The sequence below is a fragment of the Chelonia mydas genome, chromosome 1 (genome assembly GCF_015237465.2).
Source record: "Chelonia mydas isolate rCheMyd1 chromosome 1, rCheMyd1.pri.v2, whole genome shotgun sequence".
In the NCBI taxonomy this organism is placed as follows: Eukaryota; Metazoa; Chordata; order Testudines; family Cheloniidae; genus Chelonia; species Chelonia mydas.
Window position 1 is genome coordinate 1,349,821 of NC_057849.1, and position 17,490 is coordinate 1,367,310.

General features: G+C 47.2%; 1 protein-coding gene across 1 annotated transcript; it reads left to right on the forward strand.

Moving 5' to 3' along the window:
* Positions 1-1,847: 1,847 nt before the first annotated feature.
* On the forward strand, positions 1,848-2,795 carry LOC102947558 (olfactory receptor 52E2). The gene has a single exon (XM_007070766.3). It carries the CDS (start codon positions 1,848-1,850, stop codon positions 2,793-2,795), a length of 948 nt encoding a protein of 315 aa, XP_007070828.2.
* The last annotated feature ends 14,695 nt before the right edge of the window (positions 2,796-17,490 follow it).

Consider the following 17,490-nt stretch of genomic DNA (forward strand, 5'->3'; position numbering starts at 1 on the left):
CAGTCCCAGACTTTTCAGTCTGTCTGCGTATGGCAGCCTCCCGCATTCTCACAGCCTGTCTTGGAAACTCCCTTGTTGTCAGACGTCACCGCTGTGGTGCTCTTCTCTGTCCAATGTTGATAACAGTCGGCTGTGTGCCTGTGTTCCCTCTGCGTGCTGCCCCAGCTCTGCGCAGGTAGCTGGCACAGCAGACCCCGAAAGAACCCCCAATTACCACAGACTCCTTAAGGTAGGAGAGCACCTGGCCAGGTTTATTGCCAAACAAAACACAGTCTCAAGCTCCCCGGATCATATGTCTACAGTTCTGCTAGTACCTATGTGCTCCCTGACAATGGACACAGCTCAGTCAGTGGCGGGATTTACCACTGCCCCCTAGGCCAGACGAAGACAACTCCTCAGGGGTGCATTCTTATACACAAGAACAAACAAGTTACACATCACTCCTGACGCATTCAGGTACAACCCCTTTACATATGAGGGTGCCGCCTCTCACCTGGTACAAGTTGGTTTGAACAAAACAACTCTATCCATCATAGTACCCTTTTGCCCCATCTTTAGGATGGGTCCACCTGTTCCTTGTTATTTCTGTGGAATGTGTTTGTACCGAGATGTTCTGGTGCCATCCTGGCATATGTTTATATCTCTGGTGTCCAGGACCTTTTAGGTATGTATATTTTGCAACATCAGCCCTTTCCTTGCCAGCTTCTGTGAGCAGGGCCTGCCTCTGGCTCACAGTTTAACTTTGCTTTATGTTAGCAAAGTCTTGACCATCACTTTAGCTCAGGCCTTCGGTCTCATCCCGGGCCTCCGATAGAAGGGTTTATGTTTTAGGGCCTCATCTCACTACATTCCCCCACTTTTTGTCTTTTTATGGGGAGGATGTTTACCCATCATCCCGGAAAAGCATAATGCCTGGACGAAAGATAACCCCAGTAGGCAAAATGCTGTGATGTGGTTATCTTATTTTACCATCCCTACACTCATGCCCCACCTGTCTTTAGTCTGCACATTCCCTCGTATGACTGAGAGGCAGATTTCATTATCCAATTATTTTTAATCCCTTATGGTGTGTCTGGGAATGTTAGGTCTGGGACCTCGACCGAGGTGTGGAGTCTGTGCTTGTGTATTGTTAACTTCGCTGAATGGAAAGAGGTGGCCTTTGCCAATATTTGTTAGTCCACACTAGGGACTTTGTTAAGAAAAAACAGATATCTAAATTATATAGATAACATGTATATATGGATATACATAAATTAATATATGTTGTGATTACTATGTGGCTGATAAATTATCATACGTGACTTATGAGGGGGCTTATATGCTGTATATGTTACAAATATATGCTTTAACACCTTATGTTTTAGGGCCTCATCTTACTAAGTCCCTTTCTATTAACTTTATCCGTTACAGAAATTGGGTGACATCCAAGTATTGCCTTTGTTTTGGCCACTACTGCGAATGAGCCAGTGTTTCCATGAAGCTGATATCAATGACGTCTAGTTTTTTTTTCCCTAACCTATGTTCTAATTGGGATGTTTTCCCCGGCACATGTCTTGGCAAAGGTTTGGTATTTTTCCACACTCAGATTCTGAGCAACTGGGGGAATGGTGAACAGTCCCAGACATGTAGGAATTATTGATGCATGGAGCACCATGAGACATGGAATTGGCATTAATAGGGCCAGTGGTTCATAATTCATTTATCTGAATAATGAAAGTGTCATTTTTCAGTTTGTGAAGAGCAACTAATCTACTTCACCCATGAGAACAGCCTCCAGTAGTGCATGCAGTGTCTCATACTAACATTGTCTATCCGTACAGGAATTTGGACACCTTCTCCCCTACAACATGTCAGATTCCAACATAACCGACTTCACCAACCCCTCCACCTTTATTCTACTTGGTGTTCCTGGCCTGGAGGTGGCCCATGTCTGGATCTCCATCCCCTTCTGTACCATGTATGCTTTAGCCGTCTTGGGGAACTTCACCATCCTGTTCATTGTGATGATGGAGCCGAGCCTCCATGGGCCCATGTACTATTTCCTCTGTATGTTGGCTGTCACTGACCTTGTCCTGTCCACATCCATCCTGCCCAAAACACTGAGCATCTTCTGGTTCAATTCCAGGGAAATCGATTTCAGTGCCTGCCTCACCCAGATGTACTTCATTCACTGCTTCTTACTCATGGACTCTGGCATCCTTGTGGCCATGGCTTTGGATCGTTATGTGGCCATCTGTGACCCCCTGAGACATTCCACCACCTTGACAAACTCTGTGGTGGCCAACATTGGCCTGGCCGTGGTGCTGCGCAGCGGCATGCTTGTTCTGCCCTATGTCCTCCTGGCGAGGCGGTGGCCATATTGCAGAACTAACATCATTCCTCACACGCACTGTGAGCACATGGCTGTAGTGAAGCTGGCCTGCGCCGACACCCGTGTCAGTAGTTACTACGGCCTCTTTGTGATATTCTGTGTGATCAGTCTGGATGTATTTTTTATTGCCATGTCCTATAGCCAGATCCTCAGGGCCATCTTCAGCCTCCCTACAAGGGATACCCGACTCAAGACTTTTGGGACTTGTGGCTCCCACCTCTGTGCCATCTTAGTCTTTTACATCCCTGGTCTCTTCTCCTCCCTCACGTACCGGTTTGGCCAGAGTGTACCCCTGCATTTCCACGTTCTCATGGCCAATGTCTACCTCCTGGTGCCCCCCATGCTAAACCCCATCATCTACGGGGTGAAGACCAAGCAGATCCAGGACAGGCTACTCCAGCTGTTTACTCATAAAGGGACCTAAAGTTTTCTCCTGATGCTCTGGCTGTCAGACAGACATCTGTGCCGAGCTGGCTGGTGACACAATGCTGGGCCCCCTTCCCTGAATCACTTAATGGGCAGTCAGAGAGACATTAAACCCTTTCCTGACCTCACTGTGCTGTGTCAGCATGACAAACTGGGGAATCGGTTTGTGTAGAACTCAGTAACGGATAGGGGTGCCAACTTTCTAATTACTGGTAACTGGACCTCTGAGGCCCTGCCTCCTGCCTCGCCTCTTCCCCCAAAGCCCCAAACCCAGCTCCTCAACTGACCTCAAGATCCCACCCACTTCTGCACCTTTTGCCCCAAGGCTCTGCCTGTCACTCTCTCCTCCCCTCCCCTCCCCGAACCCTGCACTGGATCATCTCCATATTCCTCCCCTCCCAGCTGGGCTCCCTCTGCTCCAGGGCTGGGACGGGAGCTGCTGCAGCGTGACAAGGAGCCTGTAGTGAGGACACAGCACCGGAGGCCAACAGGCCAATCAGGAGCAGAAAGGGAAGCCAGGAAGCCGTATAAAAGAAACTGAAGATTGGGAGCAGGGTTGTGTGGCAGATGGGCGAGATTGTGGGCCCTAAAAGTCAGCTACAAAGTTCCTGAGGGAAGAGACCATTGTGTGGTTTATTTCTTTAGCTTTCAGCTCCCCTTTGTTCCTCCTGGCTGGGGGCCTGTAGCATGCAGCGTCCCTGCAATGGGGATGGGCTGGGATCCCTTTGCTGTGAGCCAGGCCTCCGGGGCAGGGTCAGGGATCAGCTTTGAAGCTAGGTGGGCACCAGCTGAGAGAGATGTAAGGATAGTCCTCTGTGTTAGTTGGGAAGGCAGGATGCTGGGCAGAGGCCTCAGTGTGATTGGTAGCTCACAGGGAGGGAGATAAACGGCACACCTTCCATTAGCTGGGTATTTACACACGTATATGGCACATTATCTGGAACTACAGGGCACCCATTGTCCAGGGTCTGAAACTGAACTGTGAAGCTGAGTCTCATGTAAGCTCTGCATGACGCTTTTGATCACCTCATCTTTAGTTAGGGTTCAAGGCAGTGTTATCCCCATGTCATAGGGATGGACTGAGCCACGCAGCGGGAAAGTGATTGACCCAAGGCCACACAATGAGTCTGTGCCACAGCTGAGAATAGGAACCAGGAGTCCTGATCCCCAGGGCCATTGCTCTGGCCATGAACTGGCATTGCTCCTCTGGGTTGTATTCGATGCAGTGAGGCTATTTGTTTGCCATGATCAGTGGAGTTGACGTCCTTCTTAAAGAGGAGGAATTTACTATAGAAAGAGCTAAAAACTATAGCCAGAAAAACAGGTTTCCACACAGCTTAGTCTTCAGTCTTGTCTTGCTTGTTTACCAGGGACCTCATGCTGCCTGGAGCTCTAAACAGTGCGCAGAGGCCCAATGACATGTTGCAAGGTACCAAATCAGTGCAGTGGGTGACCTGAAGGTCCTGATTAGGACCTTTTGGTAGCAGCACACTAGAAATAATAAATAAGCATCTCCATTTCATGCATGGAGAGGCTGTCCCAAAAGTCACCCAGGAAAACCGTGGCAGAGCTGGGCCTCTTTGGTCCCAGTTCACTGGTCTCTGCTAATGCTTTATTTCTGGTTAAATGACATGGGCCAAATCCTCAGCTTGTGTAAGTGGGAGCAGCCGCACTGAAATCAGGGAAGATCCCCTGGACTGGAGAAACCAATGGAGAAAGAGCACAAGGCCTCTGTGCTGCTGCATGGACTATGTGAGCCAGGTCTGAGAGAGCCTAACCACTTCCTGCTGCCTCAGTTTCCCCATCTGTAAAAGGGGGATAGTTCCTGGGAGTAGTGAGCAATAGTCTGTAAAGCACTTATGAACAGTCAACTCTGTGTCCATGTGTCACTGTGTCTCAGTGGCATACAGCTGAGGATGCCAAATTCAGGACAAACTGCTGAGAAATAGGGCTGACTGACCCCAGACTGATGGTTATTCCATCATTAGATTATACCAAGCCAGTAACAAAAGTAAACTTGCCTCATGACACTGGTTAACAAGAAGCCAAAAATGCAGTCTACTGAGGCATTCCAATGCTTGGGTCACCACCCAGCCCCTGGACTCTATGATGAGTGGTTACTGAAAACCAGTTTAATCAGACATAGGGTCCTTCCAATCCCAAGAGATCAACCATTTAGCCAGTGTGACACTCTGTACCTTGTGGGAAAACCCTGCAGCCCCATGTTCATCCTGATTATATGCTTGTATAGATCAGGGGTGGCCAACCTGAGCCTGAGAAAGGGTCAGAATTTACCAGTGTACATTGCCAAAGAGCCACAATAATACATCAGCAGCCCACATCAGGTCCCCCCGCCCGCCACCCCCAGTTCCTCCTGCCCGCCGGTAGCCCTGCCAATCAGCACCTCCCCCTCCCTCCCCGTGCCTCCTGCCCACTGCGATCAGCTTTTCACAGTGTACAGGAGGCTCTGGGATAGAGTAGGGAGGAGTAATGGTGCAGCAGGCTCAGGGGTGGGGGCAGGAAGGGGCAGAGGTCTTGGGGTAAGGGGTGGAGTGGGGGTGGGGCCTGGGGTTGAGCAGTGGAAAGTTGGCACCTGTTCCTCCTGCCCCGGAGTCAGCACCTATGCAAGGAGCCGCATATTAACTTCTGAAGAGCCGCATGCAGCTCCAGAGCCAAAGGTTGGCCACTCTTGCTATAGATCATTGTTGCAACCAAGGTCCTATAGTTGAACAAAATCTTTAACAAAGGAGGTCAAATAAGGTGTCTATGAAAAGGTTTAATTTGCTGGTTATGATTATGCTGTCTGTATGTGTGTATCATTTTGTATTTGAAGTTATAAATATTGTCTATGTACTTGTATCTCACTGTGTTTCATTCTAAGTACCATCAGTGAAGAATTTGGTCAACTTCTTGAGAAAGGACTATTCTGAGTAAGTGCCCAGTCAAGAAACTCTTAAGTGACAATGGACATTGGGAGACTGCAATCCACATCTGAGGAGTGTTCCTGGGAATGTTCAAGGTAGCATGTGAGCAATGGCTGCTCTGCCTGCAAACTGAGTCAGGCATGGACATGTGACTTGCCCATGTGACTCCAAACTCCATCTTGCTGCTGTGATGTCCCACAGTAAGGACAAAGGGGTGTCCTTCCACATGGCAGAGGATATAAAAGGCCATGGAGACCCCTCCATTTTGTCTTCTATCCTGCTCCTGAACTCTGGAGGAACCTTGCTACAAACTGAAGCTCTGAACAAAGGACTGAATGACCCATCCCAGCTGGGGATGTTGTCCAGAGACGTGATATGAACCTGCAGTTTATTCCATCACTTCTACAAGCCTGAACCAAGAACTTTGCCATTACTGTATATAATTGATTCCATTGAACCAATCCTAGCTCTCATCTCTATCTCTTTCCTTTTATGAATCACCCAAATAGGTTGGGGTCATCAGTCCTTTTTCAGAGCTTCCTTGTTAGAAACCCAGGCCAGAGAAATGAAGCAGAACATGAAGACAAGAAGGAGATGTCTTGGCGGGGCCCTTTATGTCCTCTGCCCTGTGCATGGAATTTTACTATCCTAAACAAAGCCCACAGCCTCTGTGTGTGGAAAGTTACTAGCCCAAGATGGAGTGCAGGATCATATGAGCATATCACATGTCCTTACATACTTTGATGACTCACAGGGCAGCCATTGCCCAGATTCCTGCAGAGGTATGTTTCTTCTATGGCCCAATGTCAGAGTTAAGTGTCCTTGATGGGCTGTCAACATATAGCTGTCTGGCATTAATGCAAATTCTACCTGAGCCGTGTTACCTAATGGTACAACATGTGTAAGATACCAGTACATTGATAATACTCAGAACTTCAGACACAAAGATGATAAATGCACACAAAAAAAATCATACTTAGTAAATCATAGCTTTCCTATTAACACCTGACAGGACATACTTATTAAAAGATTTGCTGCAATTGTGCAAAAATTGTGCCACCCATTTCTACTTCCCCTATCAATTCTTCCCTGTTTGAGAACAGCAGGTCAAGAGGAGCATGGCCCCTAGTTGGTTCCTCCAGCACTTGCACCAGGAAGTCATCCCCAACACTCTCCAAAAACTGCCTGGATTGTCTGTGCCCCGCTGTATCGCTCTCCCAGCAGATATTGGGGGGATTAAAGTCCCCGTGAGAAACTGGGCCTGTGATCTTGAACCGTCTGTGAGTTGTCCGAAGAAAGCCTCATCCACCTCCTCCCCCTGGTCTGGTGGTCTATAGCAGACGCCAATCATGGCATCACCCTTGTTCCTCTCGCCTCTAAACTTCACCCAAAGATTCTCAACAGGCTTTTCTCCAGTTTCATACTGGAGCTCTGAGCAATCATACTGCTCCCTTACACACAGTGCAACTCCTCCGCCTTTCTTCCCTAGCCTGTCCTTCCTGAGCAGTTTATACCCATCCATGACAGTGCTACAGTCATGTGAGTTACCCCACCAAGTCTGTTATTCCAATCACACCATAGTTCCTTGGCTGTGCCAGGACTTCCAATTCTTTCTGCTTGCTTCTTTTGTTCATGTACAGGCATCTAATATAACAAGCTGATTACCCTACTATTTCAGTATGAATCAGGAGGCCTCCCCCGTTGCACCCTCCTCCTTGTATTTCCTCCCAGTATCACACTTCCCTACTTACCTCTGGGCTTAGGTCACCATCCCTTGGTGAACCTAGTTTAAAGCCCTCCCCACTAGGTTATCAAGCCTGCCTGTGAAGATGCTCTTCCCTTTCTTCGTTAGGTGGATCCCATCTCTTCCTAGCAATCCTTCTTCCTGGAACAACATCCCATGGTCAAAGAATTCAATGCCCTCTCTCCGACACCACCTGTGCAACCACGCATTCACCTCCACAATTCGATGGTCCCTACCTGGGCCTTTTCCTTCAACAGGGAGGATGGAGCAGAACATGACTTGTGCCTCAAACTCCTTTCTCCTTCTTCTGAGAGCCATGTAGTCTGCAGTGATCCACTCAAGGTCATTCTTGGAAGTATCATTGGTGCCCATGTGGAGAAGTAGGAAGGGGTAGCAGTCCAAGGGCTTGATCAGTCTCGGCAGGCAAGCAGAACACTTCTTGAGTCTCCCGGTCTGAATGGCAGATGGATGACTCCATCCCCCTTAGGAGGGAGTCCCCGACCACCACCACCTGTCTTTTCCTCTTGGGAGTGGTGTTCGTGGAACCCCCATCCTAGGCCAATGCATCCCATGCATCACAGTCGATGGGGTCTCCTTCTGATCCCTTCCCTGAGATGACTCTTCCAAACCATTCTCCACCATAGTACCTGTGCAGAGAGCCTGAAAGCGGTTTCTTACCTCTATCTGCATTGGGGGTACATGCGTTCTCCTCTTTCTTCTTCTGAAGGTCACATGCTACCAATTTTCTTCCCTGTTCTGCATTGCTCGCTCTGATTCTTCAGCATGCTGTGCCTGCAGTACTAAACACTGACCTTTATCCAGAAAGTCTTCATTTTCTTTGATGCAACCCATGGTTGATACTTGGGTCTTTAGTCCTTTAACCTTCTCCTTCAATATGGAGACCAGCTTGCACTGGGCAGCAGTGATCATGAGATGGTTGACTTGAGGTTTCTGACAAATGGAAAAAAAGGAGAGCAGCATAATATGGACCCTGGACTTCAGAAATGGAGACTTTGACTCCCTCGGGGAACTGATGGAGAGGATCCCCTGGGAGGCTAATATGAGGGGGGAAAGAATCTGGGAGAGCTGACTGTATTTTAAAGAAGGCTTATTGAGGGCACAGGAACAAACCATCCCAATGTGCAGAAAGAATTGTAAATATGGTAGGTGACCAGCATGGCCTAACAGACAAATTCTTTGGTTGGCTTAAACACAAAAAGGAAGTTTACAAGAAGTGGAAACTTGGACAGATGACTAGGGAGGAGTATAAAAATATTGTTCGAGCATGTGGGGTGTAATCAGGAAGGCCAAATCACACCTGGAGTTGCAGCTAGCAAGGGATGTGAAGGGTAACAAGAAGGGTTTCTAGTGGTATGTTAGCAACAAGAAGAAGGTCAGAGAAAGTGTGGGACCCTTACTGAATGGGTGAGGCAACCTAGTGACATAGGATGTGGAAAAAGCTAATGTACTCAATGCTTTTTTTGCCTCTCTCTTCATGAACAAGGTCAGCCCCCAGGCTGCTGCACTGGGCAGCACAGTATGGGGAGGAGGTTAGCAGCCTTCAGTGGTGAAAGAACAGGTTAAGTACTATTTAGAAAAGCTGGACATGCACAAGTCCAGGGGTCTGGATCTAAGGCATCCGAGGATGCTGAGGGAATTGGCTGATGTGTTTGTAGAGCCATTGGACATTATCTTTAAAACTCAATGCAATCGGGGGAGTTCCCGGATGATTGAAAAATGCAAATATGGTAACCCTCTTTGAAAAAGGGAAGAAGGAGGATCCTGGGAACTACAGAGCAGTCAGCCTCACCTCGGTCCCTGCAAAAATCATGGAGTGAGATTTCCTAAGCACTTCAGAGAAAACACACAAATAAAAATAAAAATAAAATAAAAAATAAAGAATAAAGTCTATTTGTAGAAAGTGGAACACTTTCAGACAGACAGACAGAGTGAGTGCCCCTCCCAGAATAGCCATTTGCCTGCTGGTCAGGGAATGCATGAGGGATGTGGGAGACCTGTGTTTAAGTCCCTGCTCCAAATCAGGTAGAACAGAAATGTTGGATCTGGGTCTCCGATATCTTGCTTGTGTCTGGAAGTCTAAATAATAAGATGGGTGAACTACCATACCTCATATTAAAGGAGGATATTGATATAATAGGCCTAACAGAAACTTGCTGGAATGAGGCTAATCAATGGATCACGTTAATAGCAGAGTACAAAACTTATCAGGAGGACAGAGCAGGTCCTGCTGGTGGGGGAGTGGCACAATAGTTGAAAGAAAGGGTAGAATCAAATGAAGTAAAAATCTTAAATGAACCAAACTTTACCATAGAATCTCTATGGATCGTAATTCCATGCTTGATTAATAAGAATATAGCAACAGGTATATAGTTCAGACCACCTGACCAGGATGTTGATAGTGTCTGTGAAATACTCAGGGAGATTAGAGAGGCTATAAAAATAAAAAACTCAATAATAATAGTGCGGGATTTCAATTATCCCCATATTGACTGGGTACATGTCACCCCAGGATGACAGCTTCTTTGAGCAGCTAGCTCTGGAACCCACCAGAGGAGAGGCAATTCTTGATTTAGATCTTAGTGGAGCACAGCATCTGGTCCAAGAGGTGAATATAGCTGGACTTCTTGGTAATAGTGACCATACCATCATTAAATTTAACATCCGTGTGGTGGGGAAAACATCACAGCAGCCCAACACTGTAGCATTTAATTTCTGAAAAGGGGGACTACACAAAAATGAAGATGTTAATTAAACAGAAATTAAAAGGTCCAGCGCCAGAAGTGAAATCCCTTCAAGCTTTAAGGAAACTTTTCAAAAATACCGTAATAGAGGCTCAAATTAAATGTATACCCCAAACTAAAAACCATAATAAGAGAGGCAAAAAGATGCCACAGTGGTTAAACAACAAAGTAAAAGAAGCAGTGAGAGGCAAAAAGTCAACCTTTAAAAAGTGGAAGTTAAATCCTAGTGAGAAAAATAGAAAGGAGCACAAACTTTAGCAAATGAAGTGTAATAATATAATTAGTCAGGCCAAAAAAGAATTGGAAGAACAGTTAGCCAAAGACTCAAAAAGTAATAGCAATTTTTTTTAAGTACACCGGAAGCAGAAAGCCGGCTAAACAACTGGTGAGGCCACTGGACAACCAAGATGCTAAAGGAGCACTCAAGGACGACAAGGCCATTGTGGAGAAACTACATGAATTCTTTGCATCGGTCTTCACGGCTGAGGGTGTGAGGGAGATTCCCAAACCTTAGCCCTTATTTTTTTGTGTGACCAATCTAAGAAACTCTCCCAGAGTGAGGTGTCGTTAGAGGAAGTTTTGGAACAAATTGATAAACTAAACAGTAATAAGTCACCAGGACCAGATCGGATTCACGCAAGAGTTATGAAGAAACTCAAATGTGAAATTGCAGAACTAACTGTTGCAAAATTTGCAGATGATGCAAAACTGCTCAAGATAATAGAGTCCTGAGCAGACTGCAAAGAGCGACAAAGGGATCTCACAAAACTGGGTGACTGGGCAACAAAATGGCAGATGAAATTCAATGTTGATAAATGCAAAGTAATGTACAATGGAAAACATAATCCCAGATAGCCATATAAAATAATGGGGTCTAAATTATCTGTTACTACTCAAGAAAGATCTTGGAGTCATTGTGGATAGTTCTCTGAAAACATCCACTTAATGTGCAGTGGCAGTCAAAAAAGCAAACAGAATTCTGGGAATCATTAAGAAAGGGATAGATAATAAGACAGAAAATATCATATTGCCTCTATATAAATCTATGGTATGACCACATCTTGAATACTGCATGCAGATGTAGTTATCCCATCTCAGAAAGATATATTGGAATTGGAAAATGTTCAGAAAAGGGCAACAAAAATGATTGGAGGTATGGAACAGCTTCCATATAAAGAGAAAGCTTAATAAGATTGACACTTTTGAGCTTGGAAAAGAGACGACTAAGAGGGGATATGATAGAGGTCTGTAACATCATCACTGGTGTGGAGAAAGTGAATAAGGAAGTGTTATTTACTCCTTTTCATAACACAAGAACTAGGGGTCACTGAATGAAATTAATATGCAGCAGGTTTAAAACTAACAAAAGGATGTATTTTTTCACACAACCCACAGTCTACCTGTGGAACTCCTTGCCAGAGGATGTTGTGAAGACCAAGATTATAACAGGGTTCAAAAAAGAACTAGATAAATTCATTGAGGAAAAGTCCATCTATGACCAGGATGGGCAGGGACAGTGTCCCTATTCTCTGTTTGCCAGAAGCTGGGAATGAGTGACAGGGGATGGATCAGTTGATGATTACCTGTTCTGTTCATTCTCTCTGGGGCACCTGTCAGCTGTGAGCCCTCGACTAGAGAGCACAGAACAGGTGAGTGCTTTATCGTGAGAGACATAAAAACATGAATAAGAATGACCATACTGGGTCACACCAAAAGTCCATCTGGCCCAGTACCCTGTCTGCTGACGGTGGCCAGTGCCAGGTGGGAAACAGAGGCTAGGGACACCAGAACCTAGGGCTGTGGTGGGCAACCTGCGGCCCATCAGGGGAATCCGCTGGCGGGCCGTGACACAGTTTGTTTACATTGATCGTCCACGGGCACAGCCACCTACAGCTCCCAGTGGCCACGGTTTGCCGTTCCCTGTCAATGGGAGCTGTGGAAACCAGCAGCTAGCACATGCCTGCAGCCCGTGCCATTTCCTGCAGCTCCGACTGGCAATGCAGGAGGTGAAAGCAGGGTCCATTCTGGCCATATAAGCTACAAATCTATCTAGAGTTCCCTGCAAGGATAATATTTGTGTGGGCCTTATTCTGACTCCTTGTCACACCCTGGGTGCCACCTTTCAGGTCTGGGCAGGTTGAAAGGAACACAGGAATTTCAAAGCTCAATGATGCCTGCTCCTCAATGCCGCTGGTAGCAAATGAACCAGACTGCCTGTGATTCTTTGTGCACCCCTCCTTCTCTCTCTATAACACTCCCAGCATCCTTCAGTGCACTAACCAAACTTTTGCATGACTGGTGCTTTGTATCTATAATTCCAGATGCACTGAATATGGGCTGAGCTCTAGCTTTTGACTGAAGAATGGAAAGGGTGCAAGGGACATTCCACTCTGGTGTTATCCGGACCAGTGATTTGCTAGGTCACTCCAGTCCTTCACTCTGGGAGCCAGCCTTACCCTGCTCTGCTGAGAGAACCCCCACTCCTGGGCTGTTCACGCACAGCCTCTGACATGTCAGCTGCTCCCAGCTACTTGCAACCGAATGACACTAGCCATTATCTCTCGTCCCAGACACAACCCTAGGAACATCTGTCTTGCAGTGTCCAGTTATGCCCACTGGACACTGTACGCTTATATGAATTCATCAATTTAACAAAGAAATTGATATGTACCAGGCTTGTTATCCCAAGGAGAGTCTCTGACATGCTTCAAACCAAACGCACTGCTTCAGGTAGAATAAACCAACAGATTTATTAACTGTAAAGATAGATTTTCATTGATTATAAGTTAAAACATAACAAGTCAGATTTGGTCAAATGAAGTAAAAGAAATTAGCTGATCTTAACACTTTCAATGCCCTTATAAACTTAGATGCTTCTCACCACAGGCTGGCTGGTTGCTCTTCAGCCAGGCTCTCCCCTTTGATCAGGGCCTCAGTCACTTGGTGTGTCTGTAGATGTAGGTGGAAGAGAAAGAGCATGGCAAATGTCTCTCCCTTTTATCATGTCCTTTCTTCCTTCTTGGCTTTGCCCCTACCCACTCTTCAGAGTCAGGTGAGCATTACCTCATCAGAGTTCCAAACTGAGCATGGGAAGGGGGGTGACTCCCTCGAGAGTCTAATAGATTCTTTTGTTGTTGCCTAGGCCAGTGTCCTTTGTTCCTGTGAGGCTGGGTTGGGTGTGTCCCATACCTGCCCTGATGAGGTGTGAACGGCCTCTCTGCTCTTGGAGAGTTTTTGCCTGGGCTTGCTTTAAGCCATGAGGACACATTTTCAGCCTCATAACTATATACATGAAATTGTAACCTACAACATTACTGTAACAATTACTATAACATCACTATAACAATCATGCTCAGGGCATCATGAGCCTTCCAAAGACACCCAACTTGACAAACTTTGCGTTGGATACCACACAATCATTTTATAAAGATGAACATGGGGGTGTAGGGTGTTCCTCCAAGGTACAGAGCATCACAGTGCAATCTCCTGCTCCAACCCTACCGGCCTGAGCACTGAAGGATTCTGTTATCTGTCCACAGCTGCAGGTTGGTCTCTTTAGCTTCTGCTCTGTATAAGGAGACTGTTGGTCCCTTAGTACAACTTACTGAGGATTTTTGGTTGGCCGTCTCCCAGTACCAAGAGGAAGGTGGAGGGTAAATGGGAAACCAGGCCTCTGAGACTGACAGGCCCCAGGAGCAATGGGGAGAGGCCAGTGCTCCAGATCAGCCTGATTGACAGGGCAGGCAGGCTAATGAGGGACTTGGGAGCTCAGGGGTCCCATCCTCCTTTTGAGCTGGAGCTGCCTGGGCCAGAGCAGGGCTGAGCTAAGGGGTAGGTCCTGGGGCCGGTTTTGTTCAATATCTTCATAAATGATCTGGAGGATGGTGTGGATTGCACTCTCAGCAAATTTGCGGATGATACTAAACTGGGAGGAGTGGTAGATACGCTGGAGGGCAGGGATAGGATACAGAGGGATGTAGACAAATTGGAGGATTGGGCCAAAAGAAATCTGATGAGGTTCAATAAGGATAAGTGCAGGGTCCTGCACTTAGGACGGAAGAACCCAATGCACAGCTACAGACTAGGGACCGAATGGCTAGGCAGCAGTTCTGCGGAAAAGGACCTAGGGGTGACAGTGGACGAGAAGCTGGATATGAGTCAGCAGTGTGCCCTTGTTGCCAAGAAGGCCAATGGCATTTTGAGATGTATAAGTAGGGGCATAGCGAGCAGATCGAGGGACGTGATCGTTCCCCTCTATTCGACACTGGTGAGGCCTCATCTGGAGTACTGTGTCCAGTTTTGGGCCCCACACTACAAGAAGGATGTGGATAAATTGGAGAGAGTCCAGCGAAGGGCAACAAAAATGATTAGGGGTCTGGAACACATGAGTTATGAGGAGAGGCTGAGGGAGCTGGGATTGTTAGTCTGCAGAAGAGAAGAATGAGGGGGGATTTGATAGCTGCTTTCAACTACCTGAGAGGTGGTTCCAGAGAGGATGGTTCTAGACTCTTCTCAGTGGTAGAAGAGGACAGGACAAGGAGTAATGGTCTCAAGTTGCAGTGGGGGAGGTTTAGGTTGGATATTAGGAAAAACTTTTTCACTAGGAGGGTGGTGAAACACTGGAATGCGTTACCTAGGGAGGTGGTAGAATCTCCTTCCTTAGAACTTTTTAAGGTCAGGCTTGACAAAGCCCTGGCTGGGATGATTTAATTGGGGATTGATCCTGCTTTGAGCAGGGGGTTGGACTAGATGACCTCCTGAGGTCCCTTCCAACCCTGATATTCTATGATTCTATGAGTCTATGACAGCAGGGGCCCAGGCTGATCTGGGAGCAGAGCTGCACTGGCCAGAGCCGGAGGGGTCAGAGAGGCAGCGCAGGGAGCAGTTCAGAGCTGGGCGCAGAGCCGCAGCAGCCAGAGCCAGAGAAGCAGCCAAGGGAGCTGGAGGAGTGTGGGGGCTGGAGCTGGGGCTGGATCTGGAGCTGGGGTGGGGCTGAGGCTGGAGCTGGAACACTCTGGAGCAGGGAGACGCCCCCATCCTTAGAGGCCCCACTGGGAGGGGGATCGTAACCCCAACGGGGGGATGACACTGGGGAGAAGGGTCCTGCCTCCTAGAGCCTGAAGTGTGTGGCCACCACCAGGATAGCACAGCCAGGCTGTGGATAGGGGCCTGGGAAGGGAGAGGAGCAGACTGTGAACTGCCCTGATATTCCAGCCACAGATGTTTGGGATTCCCCCATGCCAAAGGGTGGGGTGAGAGATTTTCCTTTCACCTTTCACATTTTCCCCTTATTTTTTTAATTGATTGTTGTTTAATAAATTGTATTTTCTAGAACTATATGTAATGATCAGTGCGATGTTGCACTCTATATGATTTTAGGAAAATATGCTAATGAGTATGAATAAAATGTAACTAGAATATGCTTCATACAAAAGGTCTCTTGTAAGGTATCATTACGAAGCTTATAATCTACTGAGTGTGATCATCCTATTTGTATAAATGTATCACTCTTGTATCTGAAACTAGAAATGTGAAATATAAGTCTGAGGGCCGATCGTAATCATGCAAAGTGTGGGCCTTTAATGGTGGTTTGGAATCTTGATGGCTCCCATCAGCCAGGACAATTGACTGTGGATGGCTCTGTTTGCAGGCAGGCCTCCCTGTGAGGCAGGCCAGGAGGAATGAAGGCTTGGAGTCTCACAGGACATGTGACCATGTCACCTGAACTGGAATCCATCTTAAACCTGGTGCTTTTCCATTTAGAAGGGGGGGTTGGGGACCCAGAGAGAAAAGATTCCCGCCTTGGGCCAAAGCCATATAAGTGGGTGGAACAGAACAAAGGGGGCTGCGGTCATGAGAAATCCCCTAGCTACCACCTGAGCTGGAACAAGGGCTGCACCAGGGGAAAGGATTGTGCCCAGACTACAAAGGCGTCCAGTCTGTGAAAGAAACGTATTGAAACATCTCTGAGCGTGAGGTTTTATCTGTATTCAGTTTTATTACTGTATTAGGCTTAGACTTGCATGTTTTATTGTATTTTACTTGGTAATTCACTTTGTTCTGTCTGTTACTGCTTGGAACCACTTAAATCCTACTTTCTGTATTCAATAAAATCACTTTTTTACTTACTATTTAACCCAGAGTATGTATTAATACTGGCGGGGCAGAGGAGGGGGTGTCAAACAGCTGTGCATAGCTCTCTATCAGTATTATAGAGGGCAAACAATTTGTGAGTTTACCCTGTATAAGCTTTACACAGGGTAAAACGGATTTAGTTGGGGTTTGGACCCCATTAGGAGTTGGGCATCTGAGTGTTAAAAACAGGAACACTTCTTAAGCTGTTTTCAGTTAAGCCTCCAGCTCTTAGGGGATGTGGTTCAGACCTGGGTCTGGGTTTGAAGCAGGCTAGCAGGTCTGGCTCAAACCAGGCAGGGCACTGAAGTCCCAAGCTGCGAGGGCAAGAAAGCATGGGCAGAAGTAGTCTCAACACATCAATTGGCAGTTCCCAAGAGGGTTTCTGTGACCCAACCTGTCACAATCAGTGGGTCCGGGAAGTGTCCAGAGTGGAGATCACCCCCGAGTGGGGACACCCGAGTCCCTGTCCTAAGTGACTGCAACAAGGTTGGGGCTCAAGCCCCCCAGGAATCCTGGGCCCGGCCTTGTTGGGGTTATGAGCACTCTCCACACAGGAGAGTGGAAGGGGAGCCCTCGAGATAGACAGGCCTCTGGTTAAGGGAGTGGATGTGTGGACTCAGATCCTTTCACTAGCCAGTTCCACTGGGATAGTGTTTAAATCGTGGAAGTTCCTCACAAGCGTGGGGCCGTTCCCCCCCTTAGATCTGTTAGGAATTCTTCACAGAACTCACCTTACTTGTGTCTTCTAAGGTGAAATTTTACCCTTGGAACATTGTGCTCTTTTGCGCCATGCACGGCTCTTCAAATATCTGAAAATGTGTAATAACTGGCTCTCTCTGCCTCCCTGAAGCCTTGTCTACACTACACACCTTACAGTGGCACAGCTGTGTGGCTGCACCTGCGCCTAAGGTCTCCCATGTAGACGCTCTATGCTGGGGGGAGGGAGCTCTCCTGCTGGCATAATTAAACCCCCCTCAACGAACGTCTCCCACTGACATAATGCTGTCTGCAACGGTGTTTTTTTCAGTCGCGGGGGTGTTTTTTCACGCCCCTGACCAACAAATGTTTCCCCAACAAAAGTGCCAGTGTCGACAAAGCTTGAATTGCATGCAACTAAACATGTCCTCA

Bases quoted from the DNA above. Each gene is read 5' to 3' on its own strand.
- LOC102947558 (XM_007070766.3), top strand. From the start codon at position 1,848: ATGTCAGATTCCAACATAACCGACTTCACCAACCCCTCCACCTTTATT.